At 38.1% G+C, this 15,550-nt stretch overlaps 1 protein-coding gene across 1 annotated transcript in view; it reads left to right on the top strand.

Annotated features, from left to right (window-relative positions):
• Positions 1-15,550, top strand: part of LOC146641527 (uncharacterized) — an 89,250-nt gene that overhangs the window by 12,455 nt on the left and 61,245 nt on the right. Inside the window, exons 3-7 of the mRNA XM_085398532.1 lie at positions 710-783; positions 891-959; positions 1,314-1,410; positions 6,757-6,895; positions 12,817-12,882. Coding sequence (XP_085254658.1) covers positions 710-783; positions 891-959; positions 1,314-1,410; positions 6,757-6,895; positions 12,817-12,882 — 445 coding nt within the window. The remainder of the gene's footprint in view (positions 1-709; positions 784-890; positions 960-1,313; positions 1,411-6,756; positions 6,896-12,816; positions 12,883-15,550) is intronic.

Raw genomic sequence — 15,550 nt, 5'->3', positions numbered from 1 at the left:
TCAGAGGCAGCGTTTAAAACAACCAGAGTTCTGGATGAGACAAAAGAAGGAATATCGTACATTTCAGTATGAGATGAACAACACTACAAACTGCTCTGAGAATTTACTGAATAGTAGAAACAAGATCCTTCACACACAGTCTCAAAATAAACCCGACTCTTCACAGAAGGATTTATTAAAAGTTTACTGCACTGGAGTATTGTGACTTGGCTAACACAGTGGTCGAAACTTTAGAGAGCTGTATTTTTTCTTTCTACTGGATGGACTTTTCTAATATAACTTGAAGCATAATTAAAGCGCTGTCCATCTCCTGGCTGTCATTGGCAGTGCAAATTTAAGTGTGGTTTATGAAGTGTAGTTAACACCAGAGAGATTTTTGTAGAGGTGGAAATTACATGGAACATTACATTTAAGTACTTTGTTTTCAGCAGGGTCTTCATGTAGTTCCACAAAGGTGGAGCCCTTCCAAGTTAATACTTGTTCAGTCACTTAAATCTCATATTGAAATCAGCACCATCCATTAAATTTTATGGGAAGTTTGAGCCAGAGTACAAAGGAGTGTCTGAGAGAGCGAAAAACGAGCCGAGATGGTGATAGACAGGCAGGTGGATATGCTGACAAAGAGTCAGACATTGTCTAGCACATATCTTCTGGTAAGCTTAGATGGGAATGAAATTCAGAAATAGTTTCACCTCGTTTTAATTTGCAGGTCTTCCAGTAACGATAGCCCATGCTGGACTGGTGCCTTTCCTGTTCTCCTTTATTGTTGGCTTCTTTGTCCAGGTAAGTAATACACAACCTCTGATTTTATTGTTTTATAGTTCATGAAACGACCACAACCATTTCAACCACAAAACCTACATGTATTTTCCGTATTCTTTCCCATGCAGGCCTTGCTGATCTACCTGTTTGTGGAGCTTCTTCAGAAATGTCAGGTGATGCAGCTGGAATCCTTAAAGGTCAGTAACTGAATTAAACCTGTGTAGTGCCTACATTTTATGTTTTGCTGTCCAAAAGTACTTAACTGGCAAGAAGCTAGAAGCTTCATTCTGCACTAATAATAATCAAAGACACGGAATATAGCTGGAGCCTTTAGGAAGGATTAGGGATTAAGGGAATGAAAACTTGATACAGAAACATGATACAGAGCATGGATTTAGAACTTTTTTTTAAACACAAATCTTTACCCTGATACTTTCCCTGCATGTCAAACGAAGAAGTGTATTAAAGCTTACCTTACTTATTCATCATTTTCTGGTTTCGTTTTGGTCAAGTGGAAAGCTAAATGACTCTACTTTCTGTGGTAATCATAGACAGGTGTTGCAGAGTGTATAGTCATGGATCAGGTGGGTGTGGAGGATCCAGTTCATACTGAGGAAGAAGATGATGACAGTGAAAATGCAGAAGCAGGTGAGAAGCCCGTTATACAAACTTAAATTCTTTAGAAGTAATTTTGTTGCTAAAGGAACCAAACCTGGAACACGATTCTTCCATCAAAATGTAGCTAAAAATGAGACATTTCGTATACTATAACAAAGTGCGTGTTTGCGTGTGTGTATATATTTTTGTGTATATTTTTTAAATATATTTTGCTATTAAAACTTTGAAATGCCCCATGACATTTATGCTCAAACTTAGTTATAGAAAAAGATGTTCTGGGGGGAAAAGAGAGCTTTTAGCTTTAGATTGTAACATTTGGAGTGGGTGTAAAATAGATTTTTCTGCAGAGTTTAGACTCTAAATGTGTTTTTCAACTTTGAAAATTTCACGTGTATCTTTTGTACTCAAGATGTTACCAGTTATAAAAAAAGAAAAAAGAAGTCTACTTAAAAAGTGCCAAATTTCAACCCACTGCTATGTACTTTGAGGGCCTGTAACTAGAACATTTCTTATAATATGAAGGTCACATTTTGCAGGCTTTAATAGCTGTGCTCAAGTTGTTGTACAAAAAGAAAAAAAACATTCTGTTTCTGAGCGGCTCATGTGGGAGGCAGTTACTGATTTTTTCCATAGGAATTTTTCCCAGTGTTTTAAATGGACTTAAACTAATACATTGGGGCAGGACAGATTTGAATTATATTATTCTGTTGACTAAATTTTTCAGATCACTAATTACATTCAGGAATACTAATTAAACTGGTGTTAAACAGGAGATATGCATGTGTGCTAATTTATGAAGCCTAATTTGTTATAACCTAAAGTAGAGGAATCATTTTTAAATATTAGCGATGACACTAACACTAATTTGCAAGCCAGTTTTTCAGGAATATAATCATAATTTACTAAGAATTCTGTGTTTTCTGATCTGCACTGTAGTTGTTTGATAGTAAAACTTCTGCTAAATGCTTGCCTGTTAATTCAAGACCACTGCAAATGTACTAATTTGCAAATGGTTCAACAATGTATTTGTGTGATGGTTTTAAACCATCACACAAATACATTATTTGTGGTATTTGTGTGATATTGTGCACAGAAATATTGCTTAATGTCTACTCTTTAAAAAATTTCTAAAAACAAGTTAAAGCCTTGATCTTGGCTTTGTGAGGCTGTGGTAATGGAAAATAAGGAAGCACTTGCTAGAGATGGGAGAAATTTGCCTTTTTACATGTGAAAGGTGTATTTTAACCTAAATTGTGATGTTTTTCAAAATACCACTCCCTGCTCTGTCTACCCCCAAATTCTGACTTACTTTGGTTTTATACTGCCAAATTCAGTAACATACTACCCTGCGCATCATAAAATGATGCTTGGTGTCACTATGCATTAGTGAGAACCTGCTGCTTAATTCTTTGAACTATAATTATTTTTTGATTATTGATAAGGCATATTCAAGGTTGCTTTTCAAAGCTTTCTTTTTGCATTTCTAAATTGATGCTTGTGCTGCATGTTTACACATACATGTATAGAAATAAACACATTTCTCATAAATTCTCTGCATTCATTGCTTGGGTTTGTTTACTAAAGATCTCTTGCAATTAATCACATTCCTCTCCAGTGCTGCTTGGAATACTCTGAGAGGAGCTGTAGATATCACAAGCATTACTACATTTACATATATCATCTGTATAATATCTTTAGTATCTAGCTTTACCTTGACTTAAATGTATGACTGACCTCTCTAAGTACTGCGTGAGTAGAGTCATAGATAAACTCGTCAGTATACCTAAATTGTGGAGATAAAAAGGAAACGTCAATACATAAACCATGATTTAGAAAAAGTTCAAGTACATACTCAGGATGTGGCTCTCAGTAATTGAAAGATCTATTGGGTCTCTGAATTATGCCTTCTGCAGTTTATGGATTATTTGCAAATAGGGCTGCCACAAACGATTATTTTGATAGATGACTAGTCACAGATTATTTTTGCGATTAGTCGACCGATCAGATCATGCATCCATTGGATGTAAAACGTACAGCTTATTGCACCAGCAGCATCTGCTCTTATATAACTATCATTAGCTTACAGCTTTAAGTGTTTAAGGTCTGTGCTAACTAAAAATAAAGACAAGATGATAGTTTATTAAATTTTAATGAAATTTGCAGATTATTTTGGTGAAGTTTAATAAACTCCTTGCTATCTAAAATATAACGGGACACCGGAGTATATACTCTCGAGCATCTCACACTTCTGATAGTCAGTTGTCTGCTGGACGTTTATTCAGCTGTGTGAAAACTATAACTTTAATCTCACCGAACTGATTTACTCAGGAACAAATAAAATACTGAAAAAAGCCAAACAATAACATTTTTAAGTTATCTAAGTGACTTATATGTGTTTAACCTGAGCAGCGAAAGACGGCGGTGGGTTTGAAAACGATTTGCCGGGAGTCCAGCGTTCTCACAGGCTCTAGTGAGCCTTGCCCCCGGCTCGCTATCGAGCTGGTGGGTAACAGACGTCCCTGAAAACGTCGGAGCGCTTTTGAAAATATGTGGTGTCTTGATAAACTGAGCAGGTATTTGAGGTTTACACAGCTACATTCTCGCCTGAAAATATGTTAAACGTTTATTTTGTGACCCGGAAAGAATAATAAGAGTAATATTAAAACTAACTAGCTGCCACCTTTGTTGGAAACTGAGCTGGGCTGCGCTATGAATTCTGGGACCCAGCCAGTGTTGCCAACTCTTCAGTAAGGAAAATCGCTATTGGTTGTCCTTGAAGTCGCTAAATGACGTCATCGCCTAATTTGCATAATTGGTCATGCTAATCTAATTGTAACCTATGTTGTTGGAGAGAGAAATAACATCGTGGAAGAGACATAAAGTGAGTAAAAAACATCCTAAATGCATTTAGAGTTTATTTAGAACTACAAATTAAATTTCTTTTAGCAATTATTGTTTTATTTTAATGTCACAATTCCAACCCTGCTCCTTTACTTTGTGTGTAACTCCACCGTAACCCAAGCTGTTACGAGTTCAAATATTGGGGATGGAGACAAGAGAAAAAAACCACAATAACAACACTGGTCCGGCCGGGTTAAGTCAAACGATGATTTTAATAGTCACACGCGTGGGAGATGGACACTGTATGCAGACAGCCTCAGATCTCAAAATGGTGGAGCATTAATCAAACTCTTATAGCCTCTGGTGCCCCCACCTTATCATAAAAGCCTAAACATTCACATGCTTTTCTCTCACACGGCGCCTAAGCTACGACCTTGGCTCCCCGTTTATCTGCTCCTGCTGAGATGGGGCAGAAAACTCCAGCATGCTCTGTTCTCTTCTAATCAGACAAATAAGGCAATGACTTTCTGCAAACAGTGTTTCTTATAACATCATAAAACAATATCATTCATCCACAATAAATCAGCAGTCTAATGTAATGCAAATCAGTTTAACTAATGCAATAGTTATCAGCTTCTTCTAATTCAGGAGAATACTGCAAACTAAAACTACATAATAATTCACAATCTTTAATTAGGGGTATAACATGGCATAAAATAATATTATAATTTAACAGTTTATAAGTAGTTTTAAACCTTGTGATCCACAAAACAGCATAAGAGTAAAAGAGTAAAAGAACTGACTGCGTTACAGCACCCGCTGCTTGTTGAGAGTAAAAGCGATACACGCTTTCACGTCTTTTTTCACGTCTGAAAACTCGCTAAATATAGCGACAAAGTCGCTAAGTTGGCAACACTGGACCCAGCTTCTTCTTCTTCTTCGGGGTTTAACGGCAGCTGGCATCCTTGTATATGCAGTGCTGCCATCTTCTGTTTCAGTCTGTTATTACACTCTTAAAATCCTACTACTTATTCCTGCGTCTTTTGTGATCTTGCAAAGCTTCAAACAACGCATCGACTATTAAATTACTCGTCAACGATTTTGATAATCGACGTAATCGAGACTGGTCGACTAATCGTGGCAGCCCTATTTGCAAATAAAAAACAGAAAAGTGGCGTGTTGGACATATTTACATAATGTATTCTGTATATGTATATAGATTGTTGTTAACCTGCAAATGGATGTTAGCCTTGTCTTGGCCAGCTACAGCATTGAAATGCACCTTATACATTTATGCATCAGTAAAACGGTTAACAAGCTTAAAAAAACAGTCAAAGGAGATTTGTTTTTAAAATTTGATGTGTCCCAGTATAAACCAGCCGTCATTATCAAATCAGACAAAAATTCCTCTTCACCATGAAAGCTGCATGTTAATGCTATGCAGTTGCTTGGTTCTGGTTTGGAATTTTTTTTTTTTTTTTTTTTTTTGTATAGTGATGCTGTTGTGTTTGTGTTTCAGTGCCCTACTCTTACTTAATGGACTTCTGCATTGCTATTCATTTAACAGGCATGTTTGCCATTAATTTAACATGCTGGTTTTAACTGTCACATTTAATAATGTACACTCTGCCAGGTCCACTTTCATCAAAGTTATTATCATCTGTCCTTGCAACATGCATGTGAGTTCAAACCCAGAACAGCAGCAACAAAGACTGTGGGTTACTTGAAGAGCAGAATCTATGGCAATAGCTGCAGCATTCTTCAAGCTCAGTGTTCAAGTCAGCACTTTAAGGAAGCTGAAATAAGCTTCAAAAGAACAATGCATAGCATAATCGGTAGTTGAAACAGAATATTAAAAAAGTGATGGGCTGTAGTAAGGACCGTCAAGCCTCCAAAGAACTTTTTAAACACCCTTCTTTTGATATGTTGTCTTCACTCATTTTTTGTCTCTTGGGGGTTATCATGAAAACAATGAAAAGATTCTGTGGGGGTTCGTGACCTTAAACTCTCTTGTTGTGTTGTGTGTGGGTTTTGTCTGGGTACTCCTGCTTCGTCTCAGAGGCCAAAGACACGCTTGTTAGATTAATTGGTGATTGTAGGTGTGAATGTGAGTGTGAATGGTTGTCTGTCCCTGTGTTAACCCTCTGATACATTGGTAACCTATATAGGGTGTGTTCTCCTGTCTGCCCTATGACAGCTAGAATAGGCTCTAGCTTAGTTGTGACTGAATTGGATAAGAAAACTGATGGATGGATGGATTATTTTTATGTTTAAAATTCCTGGATATGTTCTTTAGTGCTATTCACCTTCAGGAGGCTTGAAAAAGTGCAAATAACATGAAAAATGAAAATCTGAGAGGGGAAACTATCATTCATGTCTACATTGAGGCTATAACCTGTGATAAAAGGGCCACGAGTCTACTTTCTTTGGAAATGATGTGCTAAGCTGAACATTTGGCAGCTTTTTTTTTTTTTTACTGTAGCAGTTTGAGGTTCGGTGAATTGATTGCCTCCTGCATTTGTCTGTGTCTTTTAGATACAGGTTTACTACAGCCGGATGGAGCAGCTCTGCATGACCAAGCCGGCAGTCTGCAGCCGAACCTTCATCTGCTTGGGCGAATCTTCCTCTCCCGCCCCATGAGCCATGCTTTTAACTGCATTCTCCTCTTCCAATTGTAAGTTACCATGGCAATGATCTTTGCAGGTTCTTAAAGTTGCATCATTTACCAGTCACACATTAAGTACCACTGAGTGTGGGCGGAATGTGGTTGAATTCAGTGTTTTGCAGCACTTCGCTCTACATGTGATGGAGAATAAGTTCAACCTTTGTTAATGAGCTGTAAGCATTTTTTGTTTTAGTTTAGTTTCCTTTTCTTTCCTTTTTGAAGGGCTGATCACTCTTAGACTGCTCCAGCTGTTTCTTCAGCCTGTGGTGTTTGTTTTCTTATGCTCCTTCTGATTTTAAGAAGCTGAATAGTATAGTGGCACCATTACAACCTCTGGAACAATTGGTAAGGGATTCCAGCCAGGGCATGTATTCAGTAAGGGTCACCAGGCTAGGTCCGCCATGCCTACCCCAAGCCTACCTCAAGCCGTGGCTTGGAACTCTCTTGAGATAGCACAGGTCAGGGTGAGGGTATAAACCCACTTCCAAAGCACTCAATGTCCCTTGGGAGATAAGGACCTCAGTACATGTGGAATGGCAGAAGTCTGAAGCCATGGGAACTTTTATTCAAGTTGGTTTGAATCTGTGGAGGAGGCTAAAGTTACTAGTAGTTCGGATTCTTCTCATTCACTGAGAAACTGACCATGGAGTATGACAGTGCTTAGAGTGCCTGTCAGCATCTGGGATAAACTACACATACCAAGAGTGCATAGCTTGTTCAGAGTTTCCCATGAAAACTTAATGCTGCCAAGCAAGCTTCTGAAATAACTTATTTTGTAAATAAGTTATTTATTAGATTAATAAAAACTTGAAAATAACCAAATATGCTTTCCTCGGGTAAAAACCACCCAGTCATTACGGCCCCCTAATGTGTACATGTCACAATTATGAAAGTAAGTTCTTTCTAAAAATGTAACTCATTTCTAAAAAATCCTGGAAATGGCAAAAGTATTATATAATACTTCTATAAGAATTGGGAATATCACCAGATCCTTATATTGTTGACTCACACACTCTTACTGTAATGAGTGAAAGATGCTGCACAAAGTGCAAGGTATAAGAGGGGCATTTTTCTACAAATGTAAGGAAGCCTTCCATCGTCTGTTTTTTTGTTTGTTTTGTTTTGTTTTGTTTTTACTCGAGGTGTGTGCACTTATCTCTGAACTACCCATTTGTAGGAAATGACATAAGAAATGAAGCGGTTGGGGTGGTGGAGTAGCATTCCACAGTCTGCTGTAGTTTGTAGACATTCATTTAAGATCCAACTCAATGGAAAAACCCAAAGTGTTGTGTTGTGATGGGTCCAAAGAAGGAGAAACTACACAATTGTTTTTCCTGTGAATTATAAACATTATCACAGCCCCACACATGCAGTAGGTTACTTTCCAAGTCTAGTAAGACTGTTCTGTAAAGGTGCATTATGGATTTTTATTTTATTATTTTTTTTGTAGTCTCATAGTTGCTAGGTTCATGAATGTTTTCAAGGTTTTGTTTTGTTTTTTTATAGTTACTCTTTCAGATTAGTGACACAACGCTGAGTTTTCCTAGAACAGGCTTCATAACTTGTTTTTCACACCCGTCCCTTTAAAAGTCACATTAGAATAAATCCGAATATCATATTTGGCCATTGTTTTTTGGTTTTCCCCCTTCGGGCGTTGTTACACAGTGATATTGTCGAGTAATTTCATTTCAGTGTCCTGCACCAGCACAACTACTCTTAACTGAGCGAGCACAGCAGACTTGTGTAAAAACTGTCCTTGAGGTTCAGACTTTATATCACTGGCTTCTGCTGCATAGTCTTGAAATATTGAGTTACAAGCCTGAGCCAAATAGTGATAAAATATGATCACTGCTGCACCATCTGCAGTCCACCAACTTTTTTAAGTAACCTGTTTTCAGTTGTCTGTCCTTAATTTAAATGTGACAGCTGGTAAATGAAACTTTGCATTGAAATGCTTAAACATGGAAGCTGCTGTGGCTGGCTGAGGTCGAAATCTCCTGATTATGCATGAAAGCAAAGCACAATCACAGCTGACGCAAAAATACTGACCATTAATTTTAATTATATGCATATTGTAGAAAAACACACAGTATATTTCCTGCAAAAATAATGGGAATGTAATGTTTGATTTCCCTAATGGAAATTTCTGTTCCTTATCAATTTCTCCTCTGGCTCAAAACGAATGATCTGTCTGGGTCAGTCTGTGGAAGTAATGGTCTAGAAAAGTCATTCTTTTTGCTAATATTTATTTATTTTTAATTTGAGGAAAAACACTGATGCATCACCCTCCAAATAAGTGTCTTCAATTAAAGTAATGACCAAATGTTGCCAGTGTAAGTACTTTGACTTGTCCATCCTGTTGTATCCTGCATTGTTTTTCTTTTTTTTATTCTTAACAGAAATACACCAGTGTGCTGTTAATCAGTTTAGGTTTGAATTATTTGTTTGCACCATTGACAGATTTGTGTGTCCATGTGTGTGTCCTTATGGGCACAGAGGAGGGGCACAGGGCATTTAACATCGTCGGTGGAAGGTCTTGTTATCAGTGTGTGAACAGCTCTGAAACACCTGGACAATCGATAGTTCCCTCATTGTGTTCAAGGAGGCTTAGTGGTCGATCAATGCAGAGGCTCAGCCCCGCTAACGCACACACAACACACGACCTGCATCTTTTACCCTTGGCGCCCCTCGCTCTTTATGTACTGCCCTACACGGTAGAGCTGCTGTAAAATGTGCATTTTGGCACAGCCATGCAGGGCACCTTATGCACACAGAATGTATGAGTACATATAAGTAATCTAACACAAATTGCTTGATGAAATGTGTTTGCGCTTTATTAATTTCATGTACCCATGTACTTTTTTTGACTTTATAAAACTGGAATTTAAGGATGAAACTCTCAAACTTCTCTCTTGTCTCCCCCAGAGATCCGTACACACCCACACATGCAGACTAATGAGTGGATTATATAGCCAAGTCGTAAAGATAAAATGTGTGAAATATCTGCCTTACTGAACCTCTACCAAATCTCCTTTACATTTTTGTGAGTTTAAGGGGAAGTACACAGTCTGCAGAATCTTTGTCATTTTAAAATGCTTTACCAAAGGCCAGACGTTTTATTAAAATATTATTAGAAACACTATACAAACAGCCAATCGTGTGGCCGACGTACATAAAATCATCCAGATACAGGTCAGGAGCTGGAGTTACCGTTCATGGCAAACACTGGAGGAAAACGGTGATCTCGCTGATGTTCTGTGGAGAGAATCACTGTATTGGTAGAGGAGAACAGCCAGGTCGGTTGGCTCTGACAGAAGGGTCACTCAGATAAGCACACCTTACAACCAAGTGTAAGCATCTCACACTGCACAGCACACTGAAGCAGATAGACCCCTGTCAATCAAAACAAAAAAAGGAATTTGAGGTAGTGGAAGGTGATAGACAAATACAGACATCCATTTTTTTTCTTCAATGAAAACAACACATGAGATGTCAAAAATTACTAAATAACTAGAGAACTAAGATAATGCCTCTGGAGTTTTTCAGGAACCACATATTTCTTCTAACCTTTTTTTGAATGCTCACATACTGTAGCTGGGTATATTTCATTTTAAGTGGGTTGCAATGTTACTGTCCACAGTCTGTGTTTTACTTGCAGTAGACAGAACTAAGCAACATCCCCAAGCAGACAAGTGCACGACTAGCATAGAAACTAAACACATGTACTGCTGTGAACGCTGTCACAGCCGAATAGATATTGGCAACCTAAAGAAATCCGTATCAGTTTGAGTATATACTATGCTTAAAACATTTTCATCTCATTATCTGCTGTTGGACTGCGCTTTCCATCAAGAAAGTGAAATGATTACACTCCACCAGACTCTATTTACAGAAACAGGACTTTTACTTGTGAAAATATCAGATTGGTTGGGTGCTTTTTGTGGATCTTTAGCATTTTCATTGTTTATTTTGCAAACTAACATCATAAAAGGAGGAGCGACCAACATTTTCAGTTTAGTAGATATCTGATTTTGTCTGGAAGCTTTGAAAAAGTTAACACAGTAATAACCTTTATTCATTGTAGCCATATGTCAGATTTTTAACATTATATTATCATGTCTTTTAACCTAAAGAAAGCTTAAAAATACTGATGTAAATGAATAAGGAAATATTGTATTTTTTTTTTTTTTTTTTTTTAAGAAAAAATGTTTCTCACAAATATGTTTTGTAGGCCTAATATGAGGCTACACTGCTCACATCAAAATTGGGTTGACATATTCATATGCTAGCCTCTATATTTGGCATCAACAGTATGACTCCATGGACTCACCCTGCCGCATGTTAACAACCCAGGCTAGTGATGGTGTCTCAGAAATCCTTTACCCTCCTGCTCAGGCACCAGGCCTTAATCAGATCATTGTGTTTTGGATGTGATAAAAGATATGACTGGTAACAGGAATGTGCAAATGAGAAAGATATTAGAGAAATATATTTCATACCATTCGTGTGCATCTCCTGAACAATTGTTCCTGTACGAGTTCAGACCTGGTTGCATCATAATTTCCATGACTGTTCATAGCTTGTGTAAGAGTTTGTGTGGACATGAGTTTAGAAACCAGTGTTCTCCCAGTAAACGAGCACAAATATTACCATCTACCCCAAATGAAGGCCCCCCGTTTTGGACACAGTTTAGAAGATCTAGTCTGTATTTCACATGTGCATTTGCAAGTGATTGGATCTGAGGAATCCCAACTTTATCCCAGAGTCTTTTATAAGGCTGGATGTTGTCCAGAGGTAGAGGATCAGAGGGTTTGAAGGGGAGAAGTTGGCCAAATTTATATTGAGCAAACATTTTTCGTTTTAAGGGGGAAACTTTTTGGTCTAACCTCATACCAGAGGTTGATGAGGACATTTGTGCTGCGCAAGTTGTGTGATTTCATATGTTTTTGACTTATGTTGTGTGGATGTTGTGTTTTCATGTGTATACAACTGTATTACTGTGGCACCACAGGTTAGCAGAAATGTTCACGTATTCAGAATGATAGAAGTAAACGTTGTTTTTCTTTGTATTTTGCCTTTTTAAGTCCACATGTTATATCTTGACTTTGAAATCTCTCGCTGCAACATTGACATCACTGCTTCTCTGTTCTATGCTTTTCAACTCTGGCAAGTTTTTTTTTTTTTTCTTATGTTCAAAAATATGGTTTAAACTGCTGTAGATGAGAGGACTAGGCTGCATAAAACTTCCTAAATTTGTTGGCATTTCCTTTCAAGATTTGAAAGCGGGGAGATATGAAAGAGTGGGCGTAACGCCGCGCTCCAAAATAACATTTAGCTGTCTGGAGAAACCACTAATAGATTTGCAGTCTCAACAACCAACTGTTGAGAGATTACAGGAGCTTAGACTTATAAGGAATGGAACAGATGTTGAGCTCCAAAAACCTGTCTTGTCATTCACGTGGGATTGAAACGTACTGTAAAGACACTCACTTCTAATGTTTAGCAACATCCGGCTTCTTCGTGATGGTACAGCATTTTGCAAGCAGATTTCTGGCTTGATGTGGGTGTGTGATGTTCAAAGTACATGTAAAATATACAACCAAAACATTTGCTTTAAGTAGCCCCCGAAGGCACCTTTTTTTGTTTGGAGAAAATATAAAATCGAAAAGTTGTGGAGGATCAAGGCACTGCATGGTAAACAAGAAACTTATATAAAATTAAATCTCTTCATTGCCTCGGGCGCTATGATGCAGTAACAACCTAATGTTTAATACAACGGAGGAGTGCTTGTCACTAAGACTGTAGAGGATGACTGATCACTACTTAATACCTAAGCGCCTCTCTTTCTCTCCTTTTCCTTCCCTGCTTTCCTCTGCCTGTATCTCTGTTTTTCCCCTTTTCTGTCTTTTTCTATTACTGTCTTTCTCCAGCATTTCAATTGGAATTAGTTATGTCTTAGCTGGCAGTGAGGCCTACGCTGCACTTCTTAATGTCAGGTAAGTCTTACGATCATGCTACTTGGTTAAACTGTAGCTTTTTAGGTTATTCTGATTAATTTCACGTTACACTTCTCTTTAATCAAACCTAAATCCAGTTTCAAACCATGCACAAGGGATGGGAATCCTTTCATCATATCTTTTTAGGCTCTGCTTTCAACATCTGTTAATTAGCTTTTATGTGGCTGCCTCTGTCAGTTTTTGCTTGCATTATCTGGGGTGCTAGGCTTTCCGATTTAGCCTAATGGGCCTTATGTATGCTATCCTCTACATAGTTTACATGCAGTATGGTGAGGGGATCAAGATGGCTTAGCCTGACATATGAGTTGCTTTAATTCTAAGCTTGGGTTCCTTCTACATATAAATTACTTAAATTCTTTAAGGGGTTCCAGCTCAGAGAGAGTGCCATTCAAACACAATTAACAGCAGGGAAAAATGTCACTGAAAAAATAAATAATGTGCAAAGAAAGCCAAACGTCATGCAGGGCTGCCAGAAATTTTGCACATCAGTCTGGCTCCCCGTTCCCCCTTCTCAGTTAGCACAAAATTGAAAGCGAATTGTCACTTCAGGGTTGTGTTGTTAGGGTGACATGAGTTCACACAAAAATATTTTTATTTGATATTGATTTAAAAGGGGAAAGAAACACTGATGCAACCCCGAGAGCTGACCACAGGAGAGGGAGGCCCTGAAAGGATTGCATGAAGTTACAGCATTGCTTTTAATCAAAGCAAACAAACACGTACAGGCTGCACACACTGCAGAGATGAGAGGGAAAACATCCCATTATCAGGCATTAAGGATTTATTTTCTGTTGTAGATTATTCAGTATAGTCTCAAAGTAATTTATGCTAGTGAAAGCTAAATGGATAACATGTTTCAGTATTTCTAAATATGTCAGGTTTAGGTGTCTCTCTTGAAGTTGACATAATCTCACCTAGATCATTACGAGCTATTCTGGACTTGTCTTGCCAAGTTTGAAATTTATGCATATTTAGGTGCTGCTTTCATGCTGCAGTAGCATGATAAATGCTGGAAAAATGCATCTTTCTGATACACATAGATTTTTCTTCCTGCAGCTTTCTTTTGAAATCACGATCTATTCTTCACTCTAACTGTCACGTGAAAGTTGATTGCGGGTCCTGCCCACTTTGCCAGCAGTTATTTCGCCCAAAGTCACTTAAAGGCACCACATATCATTCACTTTTTATGATCTGTGGTTGTCACATTGGAGCAAATCTCCTTCAGTATGTACGCAGCTTGAGACTTCTTAATTTGGGGCTGCAGAGCAGCATTCTGTTTTATCAGCAAAATCTCAGATGTTGCATCCTGGTTTCAAAGCTTTACCTATATGGAGATGAAATATCTGTAATAATGTAGCAGTCTAATAGTAATTCCTACTTGTAAGTCCTCATATCCATCCATAACCAAACAAGTACAACATGGTCAGCCAGGTGAACAGTGTCCATAAAGCTTTCAACCACACCCACTTAGGAAACACATTGTAAATTATTGTAATGTTATTAAGATTGCTTTAGACCATCTTTTCTTAAGTCTTTGTTTTCAGTGGACCTGCTGAAACAAACAGGAATGCAACACCATAACCCCAGAGTTGTGTTTACATACCCTGTATTCTTTGCTGCCTTGCTGCAGTCTACAGACATTTTAGTCTGAGTTAGAGGCTCACTGCACATGCCACTTCAGTGAAGTCCTCACGGTCACTGGAGTAAAGCAGACTGTAAACAGCTTTTTAAACTGTTTACAATCCCCCCCCAAACACACGGTAAGATGTGCCATTAGGTGGGGAAGCGCTGGAGGAGTTTAAAATCCACTTTGGCCGCGTCAGAGGTTAGCCTTATTAAAAAAATGATTGTTAGTAATTCAACTTAGTGTACTACTTGTTAGAACTGTCAGATAATGTGAAGTATTAAATAAAGCAACTTTGTTTAAACTAAACTTGAAGCAGCAAAAATCGTTGCAGCAACTCCAACCAGCTCTTCAAGTAATCGTTGTCTCGACCTCGCGCCTCCCTCTCCTTTCCTTTCCCAAGCCTATAATTACCCTTATCAGTTAACGGAGCTAATTTATTTTGTCATGCCCCAGTAAATACTTAACCCAAATAATATTATTCACACTCTACAGGATGGTTGGACTGCTTCGTCGGCACACCTGGGGGCTTCATTATCGGGCCGCTCGGTGCCGGGGGGGATTCTGCGATGTGTTGTGGGGAGACAGGGTTACTGGAGTGAAAACACCTTAGGAGACCTCCTTTGGATAAACTACCATATTCCCTCTCCCCAATCAATAGGTTACTGCAGATCTCTGTGTAAAAACTCTCGTCAATACTGCTGTAGGATAGCGGACACGAATCCCAGAGAGTGAATCTCACTGAGCTCTACAGGAATTGCGCATCAGCACCTCACTCTCAAACCAATGGCCAGATTATATTTTAGCACTTTAGATAAAGAAAATATTAATTTTCTATCTAGTTGGAATCATTACAGGCTTTGAGCTATGTGTAACCAATAAATACAGTTTAAATTGCAAGCGTTTAATTAAGAGGAGCAAAAGCTCATCCTTATGTCTGTTGAACTTAAATCTTAATAGTCTTGTTCCTCATAATTCATACAGTTGGCAAAATGAACTAATTTTAAATATATTTTTTATCTT

Source organism: Rhamphochromis longiceps, linkage group LG23 (genome assembly GCF_057381845.1).
Source record: "Rhamphochromis longiceps isolate RC_006_pf linkage group LG23, R_longiceps_female_GT1.1, whole genome shotgun sequence".
Classification (NCBI taxonomy): domain Eukaryota; kingdom Metazoa; phylum Chordata; class Actinopteri; order Cichliformes; family Cichlidae; genus Rhamphochromis; species Rhamphochromis longiceps.
This window is presented reverse-complemented; position numbering and strand designations above follow the sequence as displayed.